At 47.2% G+C, this 27,657-nt stretch overlaps 2 protein-coding genes across 2 annotated transcripts; one reads left to right on the top strand and one right to left on the bottom strand.

The window, feature by feature from the left end:
* The first annotated feature begins 8,812 nt into the window (after nt 1–8,812).
* LOC126577820 (neuromedin-K receptor-like) lies at nt 8,813–27,217 on the top strand. Its single transcript, XM_050239778.1, has 8 exons — nt 8,813–9,667; nt 23,262–23,351; nt 23,423–23,774; nt 23,844–23,965; nt 24,052–24,284; nt 24,905–25,005; nt 26,030–26,120; nt 26,255–27,217. The coding sequence occupies exons 2-8, from the start codon at nt 23,267–23,269 to the stop codon at nt 27,068–27,070; spliced, it is 1,800 nt and encodes a 599-aa protein (XP_050095735.1). The 5' UTR covers nt 8,813–9,667; nt 23,262–23,266; the 3' UTR covers nt 27,071–27,217.
* LOC126577822 (proton-associated sugar transporter A-like) lies at nt 17,192–19,192 on the bottom strand. The gene is made up of 5 exons (XM_050239780.1): nt 18,991–19,192; nt 18,014–18,929; nt 17,636–17,941; nt 17,437–17,532; nt 17,192–17,323 (listed from the first exon to the last, which is right to left on the bottom strand). Exons 1-5 carry the CDS (start codon nt 19,143–19,145, stop codon nt 17,192–17,194), a joined length of 1,605 nt encoding a protein of 534 aa, XP_050095737.1. The 5' UTR covers nt 19,146–19,192.
* Nucleotides 27,218–27,657: the final 440 nt, after the last annotated feature.

The following is a 27,657-nucleotide window of genomic DNA, read 5'->3' as shown; positions in this document are numbered from 1 at the left end:
GCATTGATGAGATCACGTGGCCGAGTATCACTGAGCCATGTCGGTGTGGCTGCGTGTGTGCTCTCACCGATGATAACCTTTTCCCTAATCAAACATAGATTCCGTTTTGAGCGGATTCTGACGATGATGATGAACGTCACTGCCAAAGATTTGCCAATTAAATTCCCCGATCGAGAACATGAATGCTCATCATACGCCCCTGCGTTTGATGTTTCCTGGTCCTCCTCGTTTGTTGGAGGAGCAAGTTGTACCCCCCTCCGATCCAGCCAGACGGTCACAAATTACGCGTCTAGCGCGTTTGGTCGAAACCACTAATGAACTGATAACGGACAAACATTCCGGCTAGCTACCGCTCACGATCTTCGAAATGCCACTCGGAAATATCAAACCATTGGCCTCTGGCGGCTGCTGCTAGCTTCCTTCCTCAGGTATCAGCGAATGGAGAATGCTATTCAGCAAAAATGCTACAAATCTCAAATTACAAATCCGAGGGCGGCTCTAGAAGGTAAAGTACCAGCTCGAGTACCTGGGAACGTACAAGGCGATAAAGCGGGGGTGTATTGCATTGCTTTGCGCCTCGGTGTCAGTTCGTCGCTGCTCCAGCTGTTGTGTTCCAGTTCATTGAAGGAGCTTGTCGCTAGCCGATGGTGCGCTAAGTGCCACTTCAAAATGGGTCCATGTGGCGTGCGGAATATATAACTTCAACTTTGTCTAATAATAGGATTGGCATAACATACTTCATGCCCTCATCAAATAAGATGGTAGATCTGTTAATGTCCTTCATTCCCAAAGATATAGAGTATGCAAAAAAAAAGTGTATCAACCCCTTGCACACAATTTACATTTTGACTGATTTTTTATGGAAACCCTCAGCCTAAAGGTCGATAACTCCATGATTTGTGGCAATAAACCAACCAATGGGCCTCAGAAGATGTTTGTGTGACTAAAAAACTAAAATCCATCTTTAAAATTGAGAGGAAAAAAGGTTATTTGATTATTTTGGAATAAAAATTGTATAACACCATACAATAAAATACATGAGAGTGGATAAACTTTTTTTGCGTGCTTTTCGTACCTTGCTCCACAGTTTTTCTTTGTTTCTAGGAGGTTTTTGTCAAAAATATAAAATAGCATAGTAAAGAAGAATAAAAACCAAACCTATTGATATGTGATACGCATTTTTAGGCTGAGGGTTTTCATGAAAAAATAGTCAAAATGTAAATTGATGGCAAGGGGTGGATATGCATTTTTTGCATACCGTATATTCATGTTTTGTATTCAATGTGGAAGCACTCGATGGCGCCCCTGATGAAATTGATCCACTGTCGGCAAATGCAAGGAATTTTAATCATCTTTTACAGTCGGCGAAGGTCTATACCAATAGCGTTGCCAGCTGGCAAAGGGAAATGGCAAACGGTGATGGTCGAATGTGCAAAATTTTAATTTATTTCTCTTGCCTTTGGATGATGCTGATAGGATCATAGAGAGTAGAGGAGTTTTTCTGTTTTTTTTTTTGTAACTTTGTAATGACTCAGCCATCAGAATCCATTTCCTAGGTGCGCTATTGTAACGCCATCAACCGATCTGTCCGTGGAACCATGAAACCATTGGCTCCGTTCGCATAAGCTCGCACGATGCGACCCTTTTCATCACCGGCATCATGTTGCCGGAACTCATCAAGCACTACCAAACTGTCACTCCTGGCACGCAATCGTGGCCAAGGAACACCGTTTTGTGACACTGTTTCCGGCAGCCACCACCACTGGCCATCACGCAATCCGCACGCTGGTCAGTCACCGATGCAAGGGATGCGGCACTGCGGTGCTTTATGGCGGTTCCATAAAACATTCAATTTCGCACACGCTAGCCACCATCGACCCTAGCGACCGAATATGAACTCCCTCTGGTCGCAAACATGACGATGCTGATGATGCCGGTGTTGCCTCATCCTCATCGAACATTCTCATTGATGTGGACACACAGTGGGCATCCGTTACATTTACAAGAATAAGCCCGTCCTGTCCAGCAGAGCAAGCAGAGAGCGATGCAATAACGCCTTTCTACTCACCGTTCGTTCGATAGGTGTCGCTCGTCGTGTCTCGTGTCCTTGTCACTCACGGTGCACTTCTAATAAACTGGCGTAATGTTCTCGGCGACTGATGGTCTCCTGCCTTCAGGCGGCGTCGGTTCTTGCCAATGAAGCTGGCCACTTGCCTCATAACTCTGGGCCACTCACACACCACGCACACGCTCGCTGGCTGGTAATTTTCGAAACACACGCAGAGGGCGCCTTTTTTGCGGATCCTCGAGCACCACCGGGACGCTTTCACTAACGGACGCTGCACTGTGGACGATGGAATGCCGCTCTCTGGACGCTCAAGCTGGAGGTACTGTCACGAACGCGAAATGTTGAGAACTGTGAGACGAGTGCACAGAGCGTGCCGACGCGAGAACTATCGCGCGAGAGCTATCGGATCTTCCTCTCGAGGTGCTTGTCTACCGTGCACTGAACAGCTCGCCGGCGGTGCGAGATTAATTTATACAAAGTTCTTCATTATCACCACCACCAACACCACCACCACTGCCTCCTCCACCGTTCAAGGGGCTTGAAGTGCTTGAGCTCACCCGTGCGTCTCATCGCTCATCGTCTCTACGGTTCGGTTGCCGGTTGCACGCCGCGACGCGATAGCGTTTGATGGACCATTGAATGGTGGAAATCTATCAGGACCATCAGCCAAGGAGTAGGGGGGGGGGGGGGGGAGAGTGTGCGAGGTGGCGACTATTCGCATTCGCGCACAACTGATCACCATGCTCTTCTTTTTCTTCGTTGTCGTCGTTCTCATCATGATAGGCATGAATGGTGAGCACGAGCGAAATTGGTGGATGTCCAGACAGACGTCTTCCTCTCGAGGTGGACCTCCCGGAAGGGAGGTTGGTTGGAAACAATTGCCGTGGCCCTGAGACTGCGAGAGAGAGAGAGCGAGAGAGAGAGAGAGAGGGAGGGAGAGAGAGAGAGTGAGTGAGAGAGAGAGAGAGAGAGAGAGAGAGAGAGAGAGAGAGAGAGAGAGAGAGAGCGAACCAGTTAGGAGAATGCGTCCAACGCTGGATGCAGTAACAGCAGCAGCAGCCCGCGCTTATCGATGTCCCTTCAAGCTGATGATACAAACAATGCAGTCTACAGCGCCAACAGATAGCGATCGCCGCGTGTGCATGTGGACGGATTGGATGGGATGTTTATCGGGATGCTGCCCACTTTCACGATAGCGAATGCCGTCGAGTTGCTGCTGCTGCTGCTGCAACTGATTTAGAAGAGCGTTCCTAGTGGGTTCCTTGATACCTGTAAACATATTTGTCAGCATTTTGTAACTAGTGCTGAAATTTGATGCGTATGAACAATGGTAAAGGAAGTTCATTGAAATTTAGATTGAACTGGAAGACATTAGATGAGAGAATATTTCACAGTATTTCCTAGTAAATGGTTTGTGTTCCATCGCGGCATCACACACCAACCAGAGCGTACTATTTGGAGCGAGTTTTCCAACGCATCAACAGCAACATCTGACAAATCGGAAATTCCTCTTCCTGCTTGGTGTTTCGTCGAATTTCCGAAATTGAAATTGTTCTTTAGTTGTGCATTCCCATAACAAATCATCAAACATCAAACAGGTGTTCGAGGATGCGTGCACAACACCCCGCGACTGGACCATCATTGACAACAACACTGACGTGACATCCGGACGTGACGGTTCGCGGAATAATGATTGATGAACGCGGAACCACGCACCCAGCAGTTGACACAGTTGGTATACGGATCACTGGCGGTGTGTACTCGAAACTGTTCCCGAGAGTTCCATCCATCTCGAACAATCAATTCCCACGCACTATCGCATCGCACAGCGCGGTAACCGTGGGTAGACGCTGGAGCGCTGTGCAGAGGAATCGAATGTAAAGCTTTATGCTGCGATGAGCAGAGCATCGCTTGGTTGAACGTTAAATACCCCGCCCACCCTCTGCGTTCTCTGGCCATCAGGTCAAGTTCAAAACAGCTCGTTCGTTTGCATAGAACCAAGGCACCGACGCGAGGTATTTTCGTAGTCATTCGTGATGGACCACTTATCAGCTGACAGCAGCTGATGGTGGAAGATGATGGTGTCGATCGGTGCGCATCCAGTCGGTCGGGGTTTGGTCGTTGGTTTTTGGGGAAATTTTTGCAAAAACAATATCGTGATGCGATATCGTGCCCCTTTCACTTCACGGCCGATTGGACGCTTTTGAAGCGATAAAACCCCCGGGGATTGAAAAGCGCAACAATGCACACGCGCGAGATGCTGTCTAAAGTCCGCGCAGCAGCTATCTCGTTATCTCCGGGGTGGGGTACTGCTGCTCGCGACAGCATTAGATCGATCTCGAGCTGCACCTCAGTGGCGCCAGAGATAGGAATATTCCAACGACCTCCTTTCACTGGCTTGCGGTTGGCTTGCAGCTGGTGTGTTTACCAGCTTCTGCATCTTGGTACGCGCGTGTGGCTGTGACCGTATCCTATGTAGCGAGATCAGCTGTTTGTCAACCCTGCCGACCAGCGACAACAACGAACGGAGGAAGTGGAATGCACTTCATCGTACGCTGCGAACGCTGCATTGCACTACCGGGCTTCTAGACACGTAATCTTTTGTCAGGTAACCGCAACTGAGGTGTGTGCACCGATTCAGGGGACAATTGGAGCGCGCACCTTCGTTTACGATCGAAGAACAAAAAGGAAAAATGCCGTAGATATGCTTATTGCTTTTTTAATTCACTTTGCAGTATAATTTGCGCGTTACATTGCCTTTCTGAATTGTGAAATTTCATGGGAAGAGCTTTGAACAATTTATCTGCACTTAAAACGAAATTTACCTGGAAGTTCCGTCAGTGTTTTATTCCGATTTTTTATTCATTTGTTTCAAATAAATAATTTTTCACTTCAGAATGTCCTCAAAACATGAAACTGGATTTGTGAAAAGAAGAAAAACATCCACATAAAAAAGAGGAGGAATTGTATTTCCGATTGTAGCTTTTTGTCTTGTAACTTTTGTACGAGCATATTTTGCTTTCATAGAAAAAACGTGGCGTTGATGTTTAATGCTATAGCTCAAATACAAATAAGTTTTCCGAACTGCTTTCGGTTGGGTTGGGTTAGCTTGCTTTCGAGTTATTTACACTCGAGTTAATTACCTGTCCAAGACGGACGGATCGAGCTTCGAAAATAGTTTCCATTCTAATGGTTAAACGTATGGAAAGGGGCGGAAAGTTGTATATTTTCCTTCGGCTGACACATGATCTCCCTGTTGATTCTGATAGCTCGTGTCTGGTTTAATGAATTAGCAAATCAATCAACGGATGTAACATGATCTTTCACTATGCTAACGGAGGTTCACTATGCTAATACACTGTTCAGGCAACAGATAGCCAGTTAAATTACAGAAAAAATACGAGTTCGGCCATTGATTTCATGTAAAAACCCAAGCACCAAAACAAACGGTGTCGGTTTGGCCAGTTGTGCACATCTGGCGCACTATTTGTTTTGTTTAGTGCTACAACAAACATTGGAATTTACGTTAAAATGGTAAACAGTGTGCATCTTTCAGCATTATGCTGCAATAAATGTAGATTAAAAAAAAAGATCGATGCTTCTGGTGTATGTGACCCTTGAAAGAATATGCCTTGAAGTATGCAATCATATGCATTGATACGGAAAATTTTGGGAAAATGATTTTTTTTGCTCTTCGATGATCAATTTATTTTAAAGTTCATTCCACTTTTTTCAACATCAGGCTAAGGGACAAGAGCGCAATCGATAGCGCAGCTAGGTTTAATTAACGCCACCAAGCTGCAAGCAATCGATAATGTTTATGGCAATATTTATTTTAAATTTATTTTTAAAACAAAACCCGCATCTTCCCCCACCACTATTGCTGCCCACAAACCGTGTGTTTTTGGTTCGAAACGATTGAAATATGTTTTTAAAACAAAATCCATCCTCACATCGAGGAGCGGCGAGGCGAGGCGAAGCGGGAATAACCTCAACACAAAACAAAAACACTGCCTAATGATGTTTTCTATATTTATGAGCCATGGTCCATCAGCACCGCCCACCCACCACCATCGCCCCCCCCCCCCCCCCCGCCGCAAATTCCCCAAATAAACCATGCATCCACCGTCCGCACCGTTGCGCTGTCCACAGCTTTCTCACGCGACAGGACCTTCAACCTCTGCCGTTTGGCTCTCCGCGTCCAACTCGAATCGAAATTAAGGCTGACACGTCGCTCGTCACAATCGATTGCTCATCCCGGTGGGTTCACGCAGCCATCACGTTTCCGCCCGGCTCGATGATGGACGTTTCAGGGGGATCGGATCTCAAATCCCCATCTCCGATGGTGGTGGTGGTGGTGTGGGAAAACGCTCTCAAAAGCCACAATGACAACAAACACCAACAAAATCAGCAGGTCCGACGGTGGTCGGCGCAGAATGAGGTGACAGAATGCTCGGAAGACGATGACGATGGAACGTTCATTCTTTCGTTCGGAGCAGGTTGGATCAATTTTCCTGTTTTTCCTCCTTTCCATTTCCTACCCTCGCATCGCCCACCATAAAACTGATTTGTTCCTGCACAATAAAAGCTGTCAGCTTGTTTGCCAGCCCCGCGACCGTTATACCGGGAACTGTTGCCCGGGAGGCTAGCAAACATGGAATGCAAGCTGGAAATGGAATCGTACCCGGGTTGATTTGCCGGGTTGCTGCCGCAAGATGGATGCACAAACATTCCCCAAAAACCGCGGCGCTATTTAAAAAAAACGTCCCACAACGCACCTCTATTGAACTTGACCGCCATCTGGACCGCCGGAAGCGCCGGCCGGTGGTCTGTAATGATGCATCCCATGAAGCCAATGTGGTCAAAGATGAAATTCACCGCGTAGGTAGGTGGATGCTGCACGGTCGGTGCTATTTTTAAAAGCGAAGCGAACGTAGCGAGCTGGCGTCCGGATGATGGAGGCGCCCAGCACGAGCTATAATTCATTCATTGAACGGCGTTGTCGTTGCCGTGATTGGGAGTCTCATTCAACGCATTCCACGACACGGGAAGACGTTGATGATACGTCCCGGGTTGGGCAAGGGTGGTGCGTTTGCGACTACTTCAAACGTGTCAGTGACTCGAGACGCTCGAGTCGGATCCATGACATGGAGGACGGGCGGCCGCTGCTAGATACACCGGAATTTGCTGCGTATTTGTTCGCCCTTTGTTTGCTGTGCCTCACGCAAACAGTACGTTGTCGTCATGCTTTACGATGTCTGCGCTGGATATTAAAGTAAAAGATTATGTGTTACGCTGCTGGTGGTGCTGTGCGGTAATGATAGGTTATGAGAGTATACAAAGGGCGTTATGGTATATGTGATAGTAAATATTAAACGTGAAATAAGTTACTAGCACGATACAGGATGAATCAGATATCGAATATCAAAAAGCTTACATGATAAACCCATCCACAGAAATAAGTTATACTAAAAGCTATAAAAAAGTACTCATCTCTTAAGGCCCCGGAGAGTTTTTGTTGATATTCTTATTTTTCGATTTTTGGCAGATTTTTGAAGTAGAAAAAGTGATGCTTTTTACGATTCTGCCATAAAAAACGAACTTTACAGATTTGTTTAAAAAAAAGTATAAACAATTTTCATGATATCTCGACGGGGTTACTTGGCAAAAGGTGTACAAATTATGTGTTAAAAATTTCAAATCGATCGGCTCAGTAGTCTTTACGGTACGATGGGCACCGACTTTGAAAACGTTGGTTTTGGGAAACGCTCTTCAAATTAGCGGGCTGCATGGAGCCTTGTATGAAACGCGGATTTTCAAAAATCTGTATCTTTGTCAATTTTTCTTCGATTGATCCAAAACTTTTACACAATACTCTTGAAAGGATCAGTTTTCAGGGAAAAATGTTAAAAACATGTGTCACAAATAAAAATTAAATACAGAAGTCCCCCCTTAAATCCCTCATAAAATGTCGTACAATTTCAGAAAATACTTGCTGCAATCTCCATTTCATAAATCCATTTATGTCGGATTCATGTACAGCACGGCGCATTGGACATCATTTCAACCGTTTTGCTCCATCTTCTCCATCAGATAAATCGATTACTGAGCTTCCTTCCGATAACTGACCACCGAAAAACGCTCGATTCAACATCCGCACATCCCGTTCGATTGTTCGTTCGATGCTCGTCGTGCGGTTTCAATCAGAAAACCGCTGGCACCATATGTTGCAGCGCTGCACCGTCCACCGTGGTGGTGTCTGGCGCTGTGTGTTGCTGTTGCTGACATAAACCCCTGTTCCAGCATTCACTTCCCTTTGGGCAACGTCTACACCGTCTGGTAAATCCCAAAAGCCACGCACAGACTTCGATAAAGAAGAAAATGACACTAAATCCATTTTCCACCCACCCACCAGACCGAGGAGCATCTTCAGCGTCCTTCCTTTTCCGTTTCTATCAGCCGACCAAGCGAGCGAGCAACACGAAGCATCGTTCGGCCTTCGGACTGCCCCGAACGCAAAACGAAGCGATGAAAGTGCTCGATCAACTGCTCGATTTTGTGTGCCAGGACAGCGGAAGGGGGAAGATACGGTGTCTCGACGAAGGGTGGCGAAGGGTGACGAAGGGTAGCCGCACAGTTACAACGGACCACACGCAGATCAACACTCTTCTGCGCGCCAAACACCAGCATCAGCCGGGTTGTGCGGTTTACGGTGCTATCAGTCCCACCTCGGCCGCCGTTTGATACGCTTTCTCCGGATCGCGCGGATCGTTTACCCGACCGTTGGTTGCAGCGTGCAGCGTGGTGTCCGGTGACGGCACGTTACGCCCCGAGAATCGCGTACGATCACAACGAGCATCGCGAAGTGAGGCAATTAAGTGTGAGATACGCGAGTGTGTTTCTGGTGTCCCCGTCGTATTAGCGGAATTCATTTAATGAGAAGTTGCGGAAATTCCGGAAGTCACACGAGCGTATTTCGATGGAAAATTCAGTAAAGTGTGCACTCTGCCATCACCACCCGGCGCAAAAGCAGGTGGCACGTGTTTCGGGAGTTGGTGAATTGGTGTTTATCGTGCGTTTACTTTGAGTGCATCCGGTGGAAGTTACCTTGGCTTGGCAAAAAGTTATCAAAATGTTGCCCCAAAGTTAGTCAAATTCCCCACTTAAACGCAACCACCCGGAAAGTGTAACTGATTTGCCCGAATCGCACCCGTAGGAGGAAAGGTTACCAAGGAAATCAGCCAAGGAGTGCGAGTTGTGAGACAGTTCGCAGGCAGCAACCTTTGTCAGTGTTCTGCGACAGAAAGTGGCCACAACTTTTTTTGGGGTGAATCAGCAGCAGCAGCAGTAGACGAAAGTCCTTCCCAGAAAGTTGCAATCCTACCCCAAAAACGTGACGAAAGCTGACAGAAGACGACGGATGGATCGGCGTCGGTCGGATTATTAATTAACTGCCCGGGTCCGAGAGTTTCGGTCGGCGCATCCGAAGGATTACTGATTACTAGAGTGACAACCACCCACTGTATCCCGGGGTCCGAACCCTCTTCTGCCCGCCACAATATCCCGCACGATCACACAGAAGGAGGGAAACAGGAAAAGGTACGAGACCGCTAATGACACACGGTTCCTGCTCGTTATACATTTCTAGCTTCTCACTGTCCACTCACGGACACGTGGACCCCCGTTCCGGTGAGATCAATCCGGTAGGGGTGGATGTGTTCGTTTTCGGCGAGGGGTGGAATGAGAGAAACAAAAGAAAAAGGGATCAACGGCACCGTTATGATTGTACGTCGTTCGGGAGTGTTCTTCTTTGGATTAGTTGCTTCGAGAAGGGTGCTTTGATCCTAATTAATATAATTAACCGATACAACTTGAAGTTGAAGACCACTTTGACCGGAAATGAGGAAAATGAAAATGAGTTGAGCACTGTATGAGTGGCGTTGGGAAGCTTGTTTTGTTGGTGAGAAGTAACACTCCACGGGCAGTACAAGTTTACCTGGGGAGTTTGTAAGAAAAAAAGCAAATCGAAAAGAAGCTTTCTTATGAGTTAAAGGCGATGGAGTGAACCTTTCGCTGACATCTTTATTCGCTCCGGCAACAATGTAGCTATTGTTTCGCTGTGTTCAGACGAGGCTAGCAAGCAGGAATGCTTGAGATAATGGAACTGATAGCGACAGGTGGTGAGCTTTAATAAGCTTCTTATTTATCGTTCGCCATCCGCAACATCAACATCTGAAGAGTATCACGAACCATTTCAGCAAGTTATGCTTTCTGATACTATTTTTTTGCGTTTGTGAGGGGAACGGGAGTAATGAACTGTTCCTTCATTCGCCACACTTTCAAGTTTATTTATTTTATATTTTTTATTATCGATCACTTGAAAAAAAGATTGTAGATAAATTAACGATAAGAATAATGAGTCATAGCTGCATGAATCATGCTAGTTGTTTGAAATGTTTAGAAGATCATTTCTTAAAAACCATCGCCATTCATAGTGGCATCTTAGTCTTGGCTTAAGGAATAATTGTAAGATAAGAAAAGGTGCCATAAATTCTATTTTCAGGTGCCAAGGCCATTTAAGGCAATTGTGTAATGCTTTAGGAATGAAAATTGATTTAAGTAGAGTCCCATCTACATCATAGCAGCGGTCCAGGACCACTGATTGTGAGATGAATAGATCGTGAAAGGACATTTGCTGCAGCCAAATGGTCTGAATGAAACCGGAATCTAATCGAATCTAGCTCCTGTCCTCCCTAGTATCACGTGCACCAACTAGTGCATCCGTAGATGACCATTCATTGCACATTCTATGCCAATTGAGTCTGGCGTGCTTCCTTCTACAACGATCCTATGATGCGTCTGAGTTCCTTTTGTCACGCAAATGAGTTACAGTCTCAAGCACCCGAGACTCGACTCGAGATATCTTGGACCTAAACTGGCTCTATACCTAAGGTGACAAAGCAATATTGGATTACGGCTCTCCTGTTCCTGAAGATCTGTTACTCGACGAGCCACGGTTGCGGACAGTTTCGTGTTAAATGAAATTGAGCCTGATACGCCGTCGTTCTAATCAAAAAAGGGGGACATCCGAAGGTCGTGTGCTCGTTGCCGCAAATTAATCCGTCACACGAGGCTGAACTAAATTAATCCAATAAAATATATTTTCCCCGCACCCTCGAACATGACGATGCAACTGTTGGCACGTATGGGGCCTCCTTCCCCTGTTCGGTTAGCGACGGATTCTGTGGTGTACGGGATGGGGTTCGATATAATTGAGTTCGTATGTTTCCCGTCGCACTAAGCAGCGCGGAAACCCTTTTCACGCACTGTGACAGGTGTGCCCGTTCACCCCCCCCCCCCCCCCTTACCAAACCATTTATCATTTTACACTCCGCCAGGCAATGAACGCGGTGTGAAGCTTGTTCTTTTTTTATTTTTTTGTTTCGGTGAGATGCCAGCCGGTGTGACCGGCATAACATAAAACATTCGCCAGCAACTTTTCGCCAAACATACTTTCTTTAATTACGAAATATGGCTAAACCGGTTTGGAAATTTTCCTCGATTCGCCCCGTCTTCTTCCCTCGACCATTTTTATCTCTCTCGATGACTTTTTGCCTCAAAATTGCCGGTCACCAATTTCTTCACGGTTCACATCGTTCACGATGCTTAAATTGGCTCCGGTATGCTGGCATCCGAGCCCGGGTCCCGGTTTGATAAATGCTTCTCAGCGAGGGAAAGAATGGTATTCCATCATAAATTGCGTGCGCGTTGATCCAGTCAAGGGGAATGGAAGCGATACGCTGCTCACATTCAAGATGTCGACGAGCCACGTAGCGTCAACTTATAAATTGTCCCATGCGCTCACAATCGCACGCACTCGAGTGGAAGGCAGTGGAAAAAGGACACTAACGGACAAGAGAAAAGAAAGAATGAAAAAGGTTCCAGGCATGTGAGTGGCGTATTGATTAAGTGAGTCTGTCAAGCAGTATATTCCCTTTTTGGTTGTCCTTTTTTTCGGCTTGTGTTGTTTCCAGCTCCATCACAGTTCCTCTTTAAGAGACAGTTCCATAAGATGACATTGGTTGCTCTTTGTTCACTGACTTTCTTCTGCCTGACTGGATCCATCAAAAGCCAAAAAGGGAAATGATGGTAAAACTGCACTTTAGCCAACCGAACGACCCTGCCACGGCAAGTCCTTGGCTCTGGACGAGAGAGAGAGAGAATGTGCGAGATGGAGACGCAGAACCGGACGCACCGGACGCACACATGCCCGTACACCGGACGCTGTAGATTGACAAAGACAGCCGGAGATTTAATTATCGAACCCCATTCTCTGGTACGCTTCTTAACCACAGGAAACGTGATATCCTGGACAGTGGCCGGGATGTTGCCACGAAATGGAACCAAACGACCCAAGTGGTCCAAGTGTTCTCGTGTGTCTTTGTGTGGTTTTGTGTGTTTATGGTACGAACGAAACTAATCATGTTAACGTCCAAGGGATGCTCGTTTATAATAATAAAAAAATATGCAAGAGACAAAAGAAAAAGAGTAGAAAACCATAAACTTACGACCTTTTATCGACCTTCCTCGATACGATCGGTTTCGAAAGCAAAGTCATTTCAGTCGAGTCCCGGTCTAATGAGAAGCTATAACCGTTAAGGTGGTGGCACAGCAATAATAAAAGAAGAAACGCTCTCGAACGAAGTTGATTTCTTTTTTCACCGTTTTTTCCCCCTTTCCTTTCATCATCTTGTTGAACGCCTGGAACGCTATTGGCCACAGATTCCCCAAAATAACTGCCCATCGGTGGAAACCATCGGTCCACCATTCGTGTGGTGAAGCATCGGTCAGCTACCGATCCCCCCGTTGCTGCTGCTGCTGCTGCTGACGGCGTTTCCATGTAAATCACTTCACGCACCTTTAGCGCGTGCCAGCACGCTCTTTAACGAGCCGTTTTGCGATGTTTTCCGTGCACTCCCCTCGGCTCGGAATCCAGCCTGAGGCGAGGCGCTACGGTTGCGCTCTGATCACCATTTGTCTAAATAGATCGTAAAACGGACAGCGGACGAACAATTCCTTTTCCCACACGCCGGCTTCCGGTTGCTGTCAATTTCTTTCCGTTTTTTTTTTTTTCGTGTCTTCTTCGCACCGCAACCACCATCGGCCAGCAGTTAGCGAACGCGGAACGAGGGAAGGTAAAAATAAAACTGCCAAACGGTGTCCGTGGAGGTGTGGTGCCGGGAGGGTGATCAGTATAAACATATTGAGTCGGTCAAAATGTAGGGAGGCATATCGGTGTGGCCGCGGCGGATGCTGTAATTAGGGTGTGGATTATTCATTTCGGAAATCGCTTTTCATTACTCCGGAGAGGGATTCCGTGGAGTGGCCTGAAGGTAACCGATTGCATCTTGGGAAAATTCTACACGCTGTGCGTTGTTGGGTGGAATGAAGGCGAATGATAATATCTCTTGTTTGTTGTGCTGGAATGGACTCACCGTTCATCGGGTTTATCTTTTTCAATCTACCCTATCGAACCCCAGGGGCTATTTATAACCCACGGTTATTGTAGCTTTCGCGAGCCTTTGCCACACTAGGATTTAACATTTTAAAAAAATGGTGAACCTGATTTTCTATATCCCTTTGAAACTTTTGACATCAATTCCAATTATTATTTTTTCTTCAATGTCTTGCCTATTATACCTTTCTTGATCCCTATTTTCCACATGAAATTTAAAAGAGATTCTTTGCCGAGAAAACAATCAGAAAACGAAACAATTTTCAATAAAAACATTGATTTATTACTTTTTTGGGTTGATTTCATGAGTTTATCAAAAATATTGTGTCATCTTTTACGATAATAATCGTTCTGACCAATATACGGCTAATTAAAACACTGTTGGATGACTGGATGATGTTGACTCAGTGCATTACGCAAATGTAAAATGCGATCCCCAAAACCAAAGTTCTTAACGTGGTTGAATGGTTTTATACTATTGAATATAAAATGTACAAATAATAATAAAATACTCCAGATTAGCTTTAATGCAATTTGTTGGCGCTGTTTAAATAACTTTTGTTAAAGCTTCTTTTCTTTCTTTACAAAATAACTATAGCGGTTTTGGTTGATATTAAAATTGCATGCAAATAAAACTCGATCAGCCTCTCTGCCTGATAAGTGCGATTTTGTAAGACTTTTTAAAATACTTTTACCTCCAAAAAATCCCCTCACATACCACCCGATTCTCGACAAGTTCTAGAGAAAGATTAGCCGATTTTTGGCACGGATTAACGTAAGTCCCCTGGCAGTTAAAGCAACCAGTTGTCGGTGAGTAAACACTGCTCCACAAAAGCCAGATTATTGAGCTCGAAACCACACGAGAGCTAACGAAGCGCGAGTGCCATTTTTGGCCGTTTTGCGGGGTTATCGGGCGGAGGTTATCTGCAAGCCACTGTGCGCTGCGCTATCCAAACACACCGACGAGTGCAAACAGAAAAATTAACTTCGTGTACCACCGCCAGCGCTCCATTCCGCGGTTCACCTGCACATAATGCTCTGGAGCCAGAACTCACGACGGTAAACAGGTCATGGACCAGGCTTCACGGGCACGTTTTGCTGGGAAGCACCAGTCACCAGTGGCCTTGCGCCCGCTGCTCGGGTGTTTGCACTCTTCATTTGTTCACGGAAGGTTTAATCGGACCAATTAAGCGCACAGCGGCACCGATAAACATTGGCCACCACATTGGTAGTGCATTGGCCGGTATCGGGCCGTCGGTCTCGTTCGTCTCGGTTAGTCTACTGGTAAATAATATTAATATTAGGTTGACGCAAATGCGTGCTTGCGTGCGAAACGCAATTTATCATGCGCCACTGGTCGCCTAAATCCTGTGCCAACATAACTCCCAAACAGGTTTACGATGACCAGATTAGGCCATCACCTGTGCCGTCACGCAAACAGTTTCATCCAGGTGTTACGGTGAGAAAATTTATTAATTTCCGCTTCTCGATATCTATTGGTTTATGGTGGGGGTGGTGGGAGGGGGGTTATTCTTTGCTATGAACTCCGCATACCGCATGTTTGAATAGCTTCAGTACGACTCTGCAGCATCGCAAAGCCAATAAGCGGAATTTTGTGTTCCGATGGAACGCCTGGATCGTAAATTCTCTGCCGATAGGGAATGCTGCACACAGGAATGGTGCCATTCGATGGAGGCGCCTTGTCTTTCACGTTTTTGTTTTTGTTTTTTTCTACTTTTTCCTTCTCCAACGAGCGAAATTTCACATTCCAGCACTCCCATCGGAAGGTGCACACGTTTGGCCAACATGCCCATTGAAAACGCGAATGAAATTGAAGGAAAATATTCAAATCATTCCAACCGGCATTACATTGCTGTGACCTCAGGTTGCTACATTACAGGCGCCATACAGAGCACTCACAATTTATCAACGGGTGATCACGAACATCCGTGTTGGAAATTCAATTTTCCAACCTCATTGCACAGCTTCACCACCCACTGTGTTTGGGGAGTTGCATGTGCCATGCTACCACACATTAAAACATATTCCAAGCCACAATCGGAAATGGAATTATATTTTCTATTAAACAATTTGACGGTCTTATCAAAGCGAAAAGAAACATCGTGAGAGAAATGCTGCTGCTGCTGCTGCTGACAAAAGTTTAAAGAGACTTTGCGCTGTCACACCACAAAATGGATAGGACCGACTGTCTGGCACCAAACACAACTAATACCACCAGCGGTAGAAAGCATTACGAACGGCATTAAGAACGTGGAAGCAAAGTTTGACATTCATAAAGCATTCATTTCGGTCCACGCTCAATTATACTTCGAAATGAAATGAAAACACGTTCAGGCTTAATGTAGGGCATGGCATTGATAAGAAAAGTTTCCAAACCGTGTTTGCTTTGCCTTCGTCGGTCGTTCCGGGTCGATGTGCGCTGGAAGCAGACCATTCACATTCAAATCTGTAGAAGAGAGAGTTCATCAAACAGAAGCCGGCATGGCGAAGAGCGTCCGAAGCATAATTGAAGGCATTAGACGTCGGTATGAAATGTATGCTACGATGCTAATATTGTTCGAGATAACCATTAGCAAAAGCAACAGATTTATGCTCATCCTGCGCTTCAAACAATGCTCACAAACATGCTTATTGCTTGCCAACCGCACCGTACTGGGTGTAAATCCGTGGAACGTGCTTCAAAACCTCCATCCAATGCTAGCGATGATGATGCTTCGCTTGCTGACTGATAGCTCCACTGGATTCAATTACAAGTGGCAATCATTTTCTCATTTGCGTATCGTATCAGCTCTAACTGCGTCCAAGAGCACACATCATGCCAGCTCATTGGCATCGTTTTTCGAAGCAATGAATAGGGTAATTGAAATAACTACTCGCCACCAGTTGCGTTTCACAATCGGATCATGCCAAAGCGCCACTTATGGATTAGCGCACTCTCTCTCTTTCTCTTCATTCAAACACGCACCCAGAATTCATAACATACACTCGTGCACTCTGCTATTATTACTGGATAGAACCAGAATGCTGGATGGATCAGTTGCCAAGAACGCTCATCGTGCAAGCGACGCACCGCACCGCACATCAATTGAAACGACATTAAGCAGCATCTCCCTCGTCAAGACTTCTCCTCACATCTGCCAATCCATCCGCCCCCGTCTTACGATGCCAGCTATCTTGTTTGACGACTTGATTCCAGACGCTCCGGCGCATCAATTTTATTAAATCGCAATCTCCCGGGACTGCGAACACAGAGAGAGAGAGAGAGTGAGAGGTTGAGAGACGGATGGAACCGGGAAGCAAACTCATCAATTAATTCCGATCCACCACCATTCGTCACTCCCGAGCAACAGCAGCAGCAGCAACATTGAACGACGTAGAGCGAGCGTCACACATCCCCGTCCGCCGGTTGCAGATCGTTTTCTATGAATTTCAATTAGGACTTTAAAAACTGCCCGGACTGCCGGAGCCAGGGTTGATTGCCACCGGAATGATGATTTCTGGTGCTAGATCCCATTCGATCCCCGCGTTCTCTGTTCCCGCGCCCGTTAACAGCATTCCAAAGGCATTCCGCATTCGTGTCGCCATGTTCAGAGATCCATGTAGAGAAGGTTCATCGCGGAGATGGCCGCCAGCAGGGTGCAGCCGCTCGCCGTAAAGATGATGACGGTCGTCGTTCCGGCGGCATCGATCAGGGCGCCCATCACCAGCGACACGATGAGCTGTGTACCGATGCATCATCATCATCATCATCATCATGATCGACGACAAAAGGGGTGGAGAATGTGATTAAATATTTGATAAGCTATGAACGCAGGCGAACTGCCGCACATACCTGCGCCAAACAGAGGACGCTGCTCATCATCGACACATCGGCACCGAAACCGCGCGCCTCCGCACTTTCCACGCACTTGCCATCCTCCATCGCAAACTGTCGACGAACGAAACGAAATGACATTACCGGCGGGGGGGCAGGAAATGAGGGCGGCATCGCACCTTTCCGCCTCGCGAGAAAGTCGAGACGTCGAGCTTACCGAGTTCTTGGAGTGATAGTGCGAGATCAGCAGGAACGGGATCGAGTAGATGGTGGCGTACATGATGCCGGTAAGGGCACAGCACACCAGCACGATGCTCCGTTCGTGCACGAACGCCATCGCCAGCATGCCGACACAGTGTGCGGTCAATCCAGCAACGTAAACGGCCCGTGCACCGAACCGCTCGATTAGCCGCTCTATCACGAGCGAGTAAAGTGAGGCACAGGCCGCAAACAGCGCCATTCCCCAGCAGGCAAACCGCAGGCCCTCCTCGTAGCGTACCAGCTCCAGCGACCCTGTTGGTGCCTAGGATGATCGATCGGGATCAGCTGATATGATAAGTAACACCAGGTGACTCGGAAGCCTTCATTCGCTCACCTGCACGTCACCATCGTACACCTGCGTTGCGACGAAATCCGTAAAATACAAACAGTACGGCAGGTACCCCATATGGGACAGGAACTGGGTGAGGCAGAGCAGCTTCATCGATCTGGGCATCTGCACAATATTCCTCACAAACTTCCGGAACCCGATCGACTCCGTTTGCTCCGGTGTCACGAGCACCCGTTCCGTCCCATCACCCTCCTTCAGTCGCTTCACTTCATGCTGCAACATCCGGTGTGTCACGGGACGCAGCAGCTCATCCGCTTCCTGCACCGGCAACGGTATCTCCGGGAAGCTCGTCAACGTACTGACCAACCCGACGAGCAACACGAACCAGTTCGCCGTGAAGACGGCCGCCTCGTTGCTCACAAAGTACTCACCAATCGGGAGTGCACTCCAATCGATCGCACCAAACAGATAACCGAGCATACCGCCCAATCCGCCGATCAGCATCATCGTACTGAGTACCCGGGCCTGATCGCGGATCGTGCACACTTCCATCGCGTACGTCCGGCAAAGGCCATTCGATGCTTCGGCCGCAAAGTCGGTCGTCGTAAGACCGATCGTCGTGATGGTGGCAATCCAGGCGACGGTCTGCAATCCGACCGCTTGCCCGATCTGGCGCCCGTGTGGTAACAGCAGCATACCGAGTAGCATCGCGATACCGAGCAGGAGCAGGACGGGCCGTCGGCGGCCCCACCGGAACCGTAACCGATCGCTGACCGAGGCGACCAACGGGACAAACAGTACACCGACGATCGGTGGCATCGCCCACATCATCGTCATCAGTGTGTGCGGGAGTCCGATGGCCAACAGGATCGGTGCCACGAAGGCCGTCTCCGTCGCGTACGTACACTCGATGCCGACGATGAGCAGGGACAATCGGATCAACTCCCAGCGGGACTTTCGGCTGGAATATCAGTTCAAACGAAACAGACACGGTCGGACACTTTCGAACGGGCGCTACGTACCGGAAGGTGTGCTGGTAGGTGCTGGTCGTGTGCGCTTTGGCGTAATGGTAGCGCCGGCTAAGCATACCCCGGAGCACCTCGTCATCGGTGGGAAGCGGTGCTGGTCGGGTGAGCGGTGCTGAACTGGCTTGTTGTGTGCTCTTCTCGGTCGCCATGCTTCACGTCACGCGTGGTGCCCCGCGCTTTGGTGGCCTCGTGCGCTAATCTCTTATCGGGTGCGAGTTCCCGCTCGTTGCCACTGCCGAAAACACGACACAAACGGAGTGGTGGTAGAAGGGAAACATTCGATATTAAGCAAACGGATGACGATGACAACGCTTATCTAATGCGCACGCACGCACGCACGCAACGAAACTCACGCTGATGTCGCCAGTGGCCGGCACTTTACACGCGGTGCGGCCTGTACGCTGCTGTACGACGCGGTCAACCAGTCGGTTGCGAACCACTCGGCCTACTGTTCTGCGCAGCCGCTGATGTCGCTAGACGACGCGCACGATTTGCTTTCGAAGAGTCGAGAGCATGCGCCCAGCGGTTCCTGTGCTAGCAGCACAGGGTGACGACGACACGGCCGTGATGTGATTTTGTCCCCAACTACCGCGCTTCCAAACTCTGCGATGAATGCGACGCCTTGGACACAATCGGAGACAAACACACCCCGAAAACACACTGACCTCTAAATAAATGAATTTCAATTCGTTTGTTTGGGCGCGCAGCTCGCGCGGGAATTCTTTGCCGTGACCGCGATCATTCTTTTTGCGAACTTTTGTGTAACCGAACAGGGGGGGGGGAGAGGCGTTCGGGCGGGTCATTACCGATGGCCGCGCTTGGCGTGTGCGAAATGCTGCTCCATTTCGCTGGCTCTGGTGTTAATTGTTTGGTGAAACAGTCGATCTGTCGCTCACTGAGGTGATTCCCAGCTACTTACCCTTGGCAGCGGGAGATTGGTTCTCTTCAATCTGGAGGCGGCCGTTCAGCTTTGTTCTAACTGAACTGAACGATATGCTGCCGATTGCTGAGAATTGCGTTGGTTGCTGCGATTCGAACGAAGGACGGATTGTTGAGTCGCTGACAATGGCAAAGGTACTAATGAGCTCTACGTTTCGGGGAAAAACTTATAATAACCTTCATGTTGGAAAAGTGATGTTGAACCGTTTTGTTTTTGGAAAACTGTCCTTTGATCCAGTTGTTCCATCATTAAATGTACAAAGGAATGGCGGCATTTTAATGGAATCTACTTAGCGAAAAATCCATTAAATAGAGTTGAATGAGACAGTCCAATCTCTCTTCAAGGCTGTCCAATCTCTTCCCTGAGAACACGAATGAATTATGGTCTAGCTCGTTTAGCTTTGTGGCTGCCGCAGAGCAGTTATCGCGGCAAACATCGATGTTATCTGTACGGATAGCAAAGTTGCAATTTGTCATTCAACAAAAACTATACCAATCTGGTTAGTCCAAACGCGATTCAACTACTTTTTTACCAAACCAAAATTTCATGTAACTTTTCGCACGATAACGATAGGGAACGGAATGATTAGATACCAAATGAATGTATAAAGTTTTTTTTCTATTCATTTTTCTATTTCTATTAAACTGTTGCTACCAGCACCTGTTGCAGTGAAAGTTCATCGGAATTGAATAAAGCTAAGCCTATACGCTAACTGCATAGCTGACTATTACTGGTTAAGAGGTGTAGCAATCAAAGCATCAAAATGAAGCATCAAAATCAGTCCCGTAATTAAATCTCTATTCAATCGCACTATTCAATGGCTCGTAAGCGATTTTTTTCGACTGCATTGAGCGCATTCCGTTCGAATTTCGGAGCAATCAACAATGAGTGCTACCGTAATCCGATGAAAAACCCGTTTGATTGACAGCTATCATCGATTGCTTCCTGTGAGCATTGCATGTAGTTGGAATAAAACTAATGCTATTAATTAACTGCTTCTGATTACTTCACATTCCTTTTTTGTAAACTATCATTACAGTTACCACGAGGAAATTTTCATTTTCCTATTTGAACACATTTCTAATCGACACTATAATTGATCTCATTTTATATTAAATAGCTACGTAGTAAAAATGATGAAAATTAACATATTTTCGTTTACGTGGAAAACAAAATTAACATTTAACTGAAAACAATTCAATTTCGTGAATGACGGAGCCGAAACAGAGAAACAAAATAGCTCCATGGAGGCGCCTTGTCTTTCACGTTTTTTTTTTCCTTTTTTTCTACTTTTTTCCTTCTCCAACGAGCGAAATTTCACATTCCAGCACTCCCATCGGAAGGTGCACACGTTTGGCCAACATGCCAATTGAAAACACGAATGAAATTGAAGGAAAATATTCAAATCATTCCAACCGGCATTACATTGCTGTGACCTCCGGTTGCTACATTACAGGCGCCATACAGAGCACTCACAATTTATCAACGGGTGATCACGAACATCCGTGTCGGAAATTCAATTTTCCAACCTCATTGCACAGCATCACCACCCACTGTGTTTGGGGAGTTGCATGTGCCATGCTACCACACATTAAAACATATTCCAAGCCACAATCGGAAATGGAATTATATTTTCTATTAAACAATTTGACGGTCTTATCAAAGCGAAAAGAAACATCGTGAGAGAAATGATGCTGCTGCTGCTGCTACTGCTGACAAAAGTTTAAAGAGACTTTGCGCTGTCACACCACAAAACGGATAGGACCGACTGTCGGGCACCAAACACAACTAATACCACCAGCGGTAGAAAGCATTAAAAACGGCATTAAGAACGTGGAAGCAAAGTTTGACATTCATAAAGCATTCATTTCGGTCCACGCTCAATTATTCTTCGCAATGAAATGGAAACACGTTCAGGCTTAATGTAGGGCATGGCATTGATAAGAAAAGTTTCCAAACCGTGTTTGCTCTGCCTTCGTCGGTCGTTCCGGGTCGATGTGTGCTGGAAGCAGACCATTCACATTCAAATCTGTACAAGCGAGAGTTCATCAAACAGAAACCGGCAAGGCGAAGAGCGTCCGAAGCATAATTGAAGGCATTAGACGTCGCTATGAAATGTATGCTACGATGCTAATGTTGTTCGAGATAACCATTAGCAAAAGCAACAGATTTATGCTCATCCAGCGCTTCAAACAATGCTCACAAACATGCTTATTTCTTGCCAACCGCACCGTACTGGGTGGAAATCCGTGGAACGTGCTTCAAAACCTCCATCCAATGCCTAGCGATGATGATGCTTCGCTTGCGGACTGATAGCTCCACTGGATTCAATTACAAGTGGCAATCATTTTCTCATTTGCGTATCGTATCAGCTCTAACTGCGTCCAAGAGCACACATCATGCCAGCACATTGGCATCGTTTTTCGAAGTAATGAATAGGATAATTGAAATAACTACTCGCCACCAGTTGCGCTTCACAATCGGATCATGCCAAAACCGTGAACTTTGCTAACACGCTCATCCCTTCATGCACACATCGCCACAGCAGGAGAAGATAGCAGGTCGATTGCATAATTAACTTAACATTTCCCAGCGACTACAACCATTCATTGAGTCTCGACATAATCATTGCATTCCAAGTGGTTCGCAAAATTCGTGGAATTGCTGCCAGTGAATGTCGTTTATTCGATCCTAATTAAAAGGAGCCCCGAGATAGCTGGACCGAAATGTTGGTCGCTTCGGGGCGATTCCTGGTAAAAACTTCTCTCATTCATCTCAATCGGTCAATGGAAGCGCTCACCAAATTACATTTCTATACTTTATTCCACTCCCTGTGGCACCCTAGGGCCGATATGTTTGCGATAATTGGACTCGCTAATGCCAGCACCAGTCCAACATTTTAATGAATATGAATTCATACTAACACAACAACCGCAGAAGCATCGAAACCAACAGATGGCGAATGACTTCAGTTCGTTCGTTAATTTTTCGCTAACTTCCCGGAAGTTCCGCATAGTGCATATTGATCCATTGTCACTTGGATGCGAATTGCGATGCTCTAACGTGACCATTCAAGCATTCTTTGCATTGCTACCGGTGCTACTAATTGGCTGTTCCCTTGTACGTAACATGATCAGACGGCAACGTTGGTTCCAGATCACCCTTCAGCACCAGCTACCGTTGTGGTTATTCCTGTTGCAGAATCAGGTGTTTCAGCTTCGTTAGCTGTCGAATTGTACGCTACAAATGGATGCCTTACCTTTCGAGACTTCTTTGCTACATTCTCGACTCAATTCCTTCTGCTCGTCTGCCCTTTGTTTTGCAGCGATAATGCACGAAACGGATCTCGTGGCGTACCACAGTGGCAGCAACTACACACTCAACCAGACGGACGTTCGGATAGTGCTCGAGGATGGTAAGCAAAAAAAAAAAAGGATCGGAAACAACAGAAGCATCTCTCACCATCCGCCATCACCGCACTTGCAGAGAACCTGTACAAGGTGCCAATCGGGCTGCTGGTGCTGCTGTCGCTGTTCTACGGCACCATCAGCCTGCTGGCCGTCATCGGGAACTCGCTGGTCATCTGGATCGTCCTGACCACCAAGCAGATGCAGACGATAACGAACATGTTCATCGCCAATCTTGCGCTGGCCGACGTCACCATCGGTGTGTTCGCCATTCCCTTCCAGTTCCAGGCGGCGCTGCTGCAACGCTGGAACCTGCCCGAGTTCATGTGTCCGTTCTGTCCGTTCGTTCAGCTGATCAGCGTCAACGTGTCCGTCTTCACGCTGACGGCCATCGCTGTGGATCGGCATCGGGCCATCATCAATCCGCTGCGGTAAGCAGAGCAGTCCCTTGAGGAGAACTCGGTTGCTCGTTAGTGCTCATTCCCCTTTTATTCCGACAGGGCGAGAACATCAAAAAACATTTCCAAATTCGTCATCTCCGCCATCTGGCTACTGTCGTTCGCGTTGGCCGCACCGATCCTGTTTGCGCTGCGCGTTCGTCCCGTTTACAACATCGTGCTGGGTATGTTCCTTGGCCATCGGAGGGGGTGGGCCGGTCCGAGGTCCATCAATTTAATTTTCCCTCACTCATTCCTCTGGTCCGAACAGGTGGTATGAACGAAACGTACACCAACGTCACGGTACCGTTCTGTAAGGTCGTCAACTTCGAGCACGCCGAAATCCAGGTGTACCGGTACGTGCTGGTGCTGGTACAGTACTTCATTCCATTGTTCGTCATCAGCTTCGTTTACATACAGATGGCGTTCCGGCTGTGGGGCTCCAAGACGCCCGGCAATGCACAGGATTCGCGTGATATTACCATGCTGAAGAACAAGAAGAAGGTAAGGAGTTTCGGTGTTTCGGAATGATTCCAGGATCTTTTTTTTTTGGCACGCAGAGCCTCCATCTTATTGGCTATTTCTCGCCAATTGCACTTTCGATATAAAATTATGCATTAGATTTGGTGCAAATATGTACGTCAGCAATAAAATGTTATCTCGCCGAAATAGAACACATTGCCAGGCCTATCCTGGGTGTAGCAAAGTTTAAATGATATCAGGACTGTTTTCGGGAGTTTCCATTAGCATACCATTTGTTTATTTACTTGGAAGGAGCTGATAGCTTCCAGAGGAGAGGAGTGAGAATACTTTCAAGAGCTGGAGTTAAAAACGTTAAATATTTAGTCAACTAGAGAACAAAAAAATCTTCCTTTTAAATTTCAAATCTTTAAAAGAACAGTCATATTTTGAATAACTTCAAATTAAGTCAATTTCATTATATAATTTTACTACTTAATGCATCCTTATAGCAAGTCAAAGAGCATTTACCTTGTTAATCCAGTTTGATAAGTTTAGCATTATCACATTCTAGCTATTATTATGTCGCTATCTAATCGTGAATATGTTGCGGAAATAAAGTAAGTCAGGAGTAGCAAAAGTACACGGACACTTGTCTTTCGCAGGTCATCAAAATGCTGATCATCGTCGTGGCCCTGTTCGGTGTGTGCTGGTTTCCGCTGCAGCTCTACAACATTCTGCATGTTACGGTACCCGAAATTAATGAGTAAGTAGCCCTTTCAAACGGCAATAGCTTGCCATCCATAGAACAGACATAAACTGTTTCCCTGTGGAGCAGACAGACTGGAAACTGGTTGGCCTAGTGTAAGTTTCAATCTCATCACGCCAGCTCACATATTTTCCAACCAGGATGACAACGATACGCGTTTTTTACTGGGCATGTAGGACGTGAAAATTCTCCGGGTCCGGGGATTGCGACTCCCTATTTTCTTGCTGAAAGTGCACGCTGTAATCCCTCTTTTCTGTGGAGCTCCGTGCACAGAAGTACATCCACGTGTCTGCTGCTCGAATTCTCGTGCCATCTTGAGTGTACACTTATGAAGCAAACCATACGCTCCCATTTCAGAGGATTGTGTTATTTCGCGGAATCGCTTGGACGTCAGGAGTCGTGCCAACGTTGCAAAGATTGCGCTACGTGCTGTGACCTTTCTGAGCTGATGTTGTGCTAGCAGGTTTTTTTCGCATTTTCAGTCACTAATCGCTTTGGAACAGGATATTAAAATGGAAAATAATTAAAATCTTGCCAGAGAAACTGTTCCTGCTTTGTGCATTTCGAGACCTTTTACGTAGAACAATGTGCATTCTCGCAGTGTTTGTTTCGTTCTTCATCTCATTTACTGTATTTGATATACAGTGTAATGTACAGAGCAATCATTTTATAACTGTTTTAGCAAAAAAAAATCTATGAAAGCTCTAACATATCGACCAATTGTAAGGCATGTTTCGGCTTTTCCCTGAAGCACTTTATCTCATGTATTCCACATTGTTCCATTGTTTAACAGAACATGTCCCCCGGTAGCATCTGTTTCGTCGATTAGCTCGAAATGTTCCGGCTCGAACATTCCCTGTTGGCTGCATCGAACCCTAGCGCATCCACACGCCCCGAAACATCGGAATCAAAGTCATAAACATCATTCCGACTGTTGACTGCTGCTGCTCCACCACCTGTTGGCTGGCTTGCGGGCTAACATTTCGATAATCGCTTCCCTTTTTTTCTCTTCTTTTCGCAGATATCGCTTCATCAACATTATCTGGTTCGTGTGTGACTGGCTGGCGATGAGCAACAGCTGCTACAACCCGTTTATCTACGGTATTTACAATGTAAGTTAATGAAATTCCATCGCTTCCGGATCGGTTGGTTGGTCCGGCCCTTCCGTTGGTTTCGTGCCACCACTTCCTGATTTCCACTCTGTTTATGTTTCCCTTTTTCCCGATTTCGCATCCACCGGCAACAGGAAAAGTTTAAGCGCGAGTTCCGCAAACGTTACCCTTTCAAACGGGGCCAAAGCTTCGCCCACCAGCACGAGTCGGACAAAACGTCCTCGATATTTACGCGCGTGAGCTCGATCCGGTCGAGCTACGCCACCTCGTCCATCCGGAACAAGCTGAGCACCGGTCGGTACGCGGCCCCGAAGCAACTGCCACTGGCGTTCAAGTTTCCCCCGGCCACGGCCCTTCACTACCAGCACCAGCACGGACCAGGGCAGCTACTGCATGAGCTCGGTCCCGGTCGGCCAGCTCGAAGGAACGAAAGCTACCCCTCGAAAGGGGCCAGCAGTGATGGTGGCATTGGGGGTGGCAGTGCTGGTGGTCTGCTGGCAGCAACCAACTTTTCTCACGAACGAGCACAACCGGATCTGGATGCGAACCATCATTGTCCGGTGAATGATCTCGCTGGCTCCACCAACGCACAACAACGTCAGCAGCAGCAGCAGCAACAGCTGAGGATGGCCTCCAGCACAACGACGGATGAGGAGGACGAGTACCGGCTACGGCCGTACGCTCAACCACTCGGTGAGCAAGCGATCCGGGAGCAAATTCCGCTCCGTTCGAACGGAAGCGAACTGAAGCGACGGTCCGGCCCGCGGAACCATGGCCCGCCACCATTCAAACATCCGCATCCGGACAGCGGAGGCGAGAGTGTCGACGATGAAGGTTCGAGAGACGATCGATCGGCGAAGCGGCAAGCATCTCCGGTAGCACCACCGTCCGCCGATCCGCGCGCTCACCTTTACTGCAACAGCCTCGAGGACCTGAGCAGCCAGTACTGAACGCGCCCCCTTTCGCCGCACTCCTGTGACCCCTTTTTCCACAAATTCTCCCTCGTCGGTGCCGGAAGCTGAGATGTGAAGACGGTCTCGGGAGGGGAAAACTCGCTTTCAGCCACTGGTGGGTGGAAGCGGTGAGCTTTGTACCAATCCAATCTCTATGCATTTATCGATATAATAAAGAGTGAAGAAGTCTATTTATGTGGGAAAAATGATGCCTTTTCCTTGTGTGCTGCTGCTGTTGCTGTAGGTTCATTGAGTCAGCGAACGGTCAACAAGTGTTCGACGGTTCAAGAACGAAACTTGCCCCGATGTCGATTTCAAACAGAGCAAATCGAGTGCATCGGTGCACTTCAAGGGAGCACAAAAAAACCAGACGATGGGATAATAGATGCTGGAAAACTTGTGGCAAACTAATCCAACCGAAAGTTGGACTACGAACACCGCAACCTGGACACACTGCCCAAAAGAATCGCTTCAGTAATTGCCCTGCTCCAGCTCGTTGCATCCTCCACCACTACTGCAAAGTTTAAAAGCCCGGAAGCAATTGGGCAAGTAAAATTTTTGGTACCGCCCTGTTTTGGTCACCA

Source organism: Anopheles aquasalis, chromosome 3 (assembly GCF_943734665.1).
Source record: "Anopheles aquasalis chromosome 3, idAnoAquaMG_Q_19, whole genome shotgun sequence".
Classification (NCBI taxonomy): Eukaryota; Metazoa; Arthropoda; class Insecta; order Diptera; family Culicidae; genus Anopheles; species Anopheles aquasalis.
The sequence above is the reverse complement of the archived record's forward strand: the minus strand, read 5'-3'. Positions and strand labels throughout refer to the sequence as shown.

Bases quoted from the DNA above. Each gene is read 5' to 3' on its own strand.
- LOC126577820 (XM_050239778.1), top strand. From the start codon at position 23,267: ATGCACGAAACGGATCTCGTGGCGTACCACAGTGGCAGCAACTACACA. The intron at 25,006-26,029 runs GTAAGTAGCCCT...TTCTTTTCGCAG, and splicing joins ACGGTACCCGAAATTAATGA to ATATCGCTTCATCAACATTA. The intron at 26,121-26,254 runs GTAAGTTAATGA...CACCGGCAACAG, and splicing joins TTATCTACGGTATTTACAAT to GAAAAGTTTAAGCGCGAGTT.
- LOC126577822 (XM_050239780.1), bottom strand. From the start codon at position 19,145: ATGGCGACCGAGAAGAGCACACAACAAGCCAGTTCAGCACCGCTCACC. The intron at 18,930-18,990 runs GTACGTAGCGCC...CTGATATTCCAG, and splicing joins ACCTACCAGCACACCTTCCG to CCGAAAGTCCCGCTGGGAGT. The intron at 17,533-17,635 runs GTAAGCTCGACG...GTTCGTCGACAG, and splicing joins ACTATCACTCCAAGAACTCG to TTTGCGATGGAGGATGGCAA.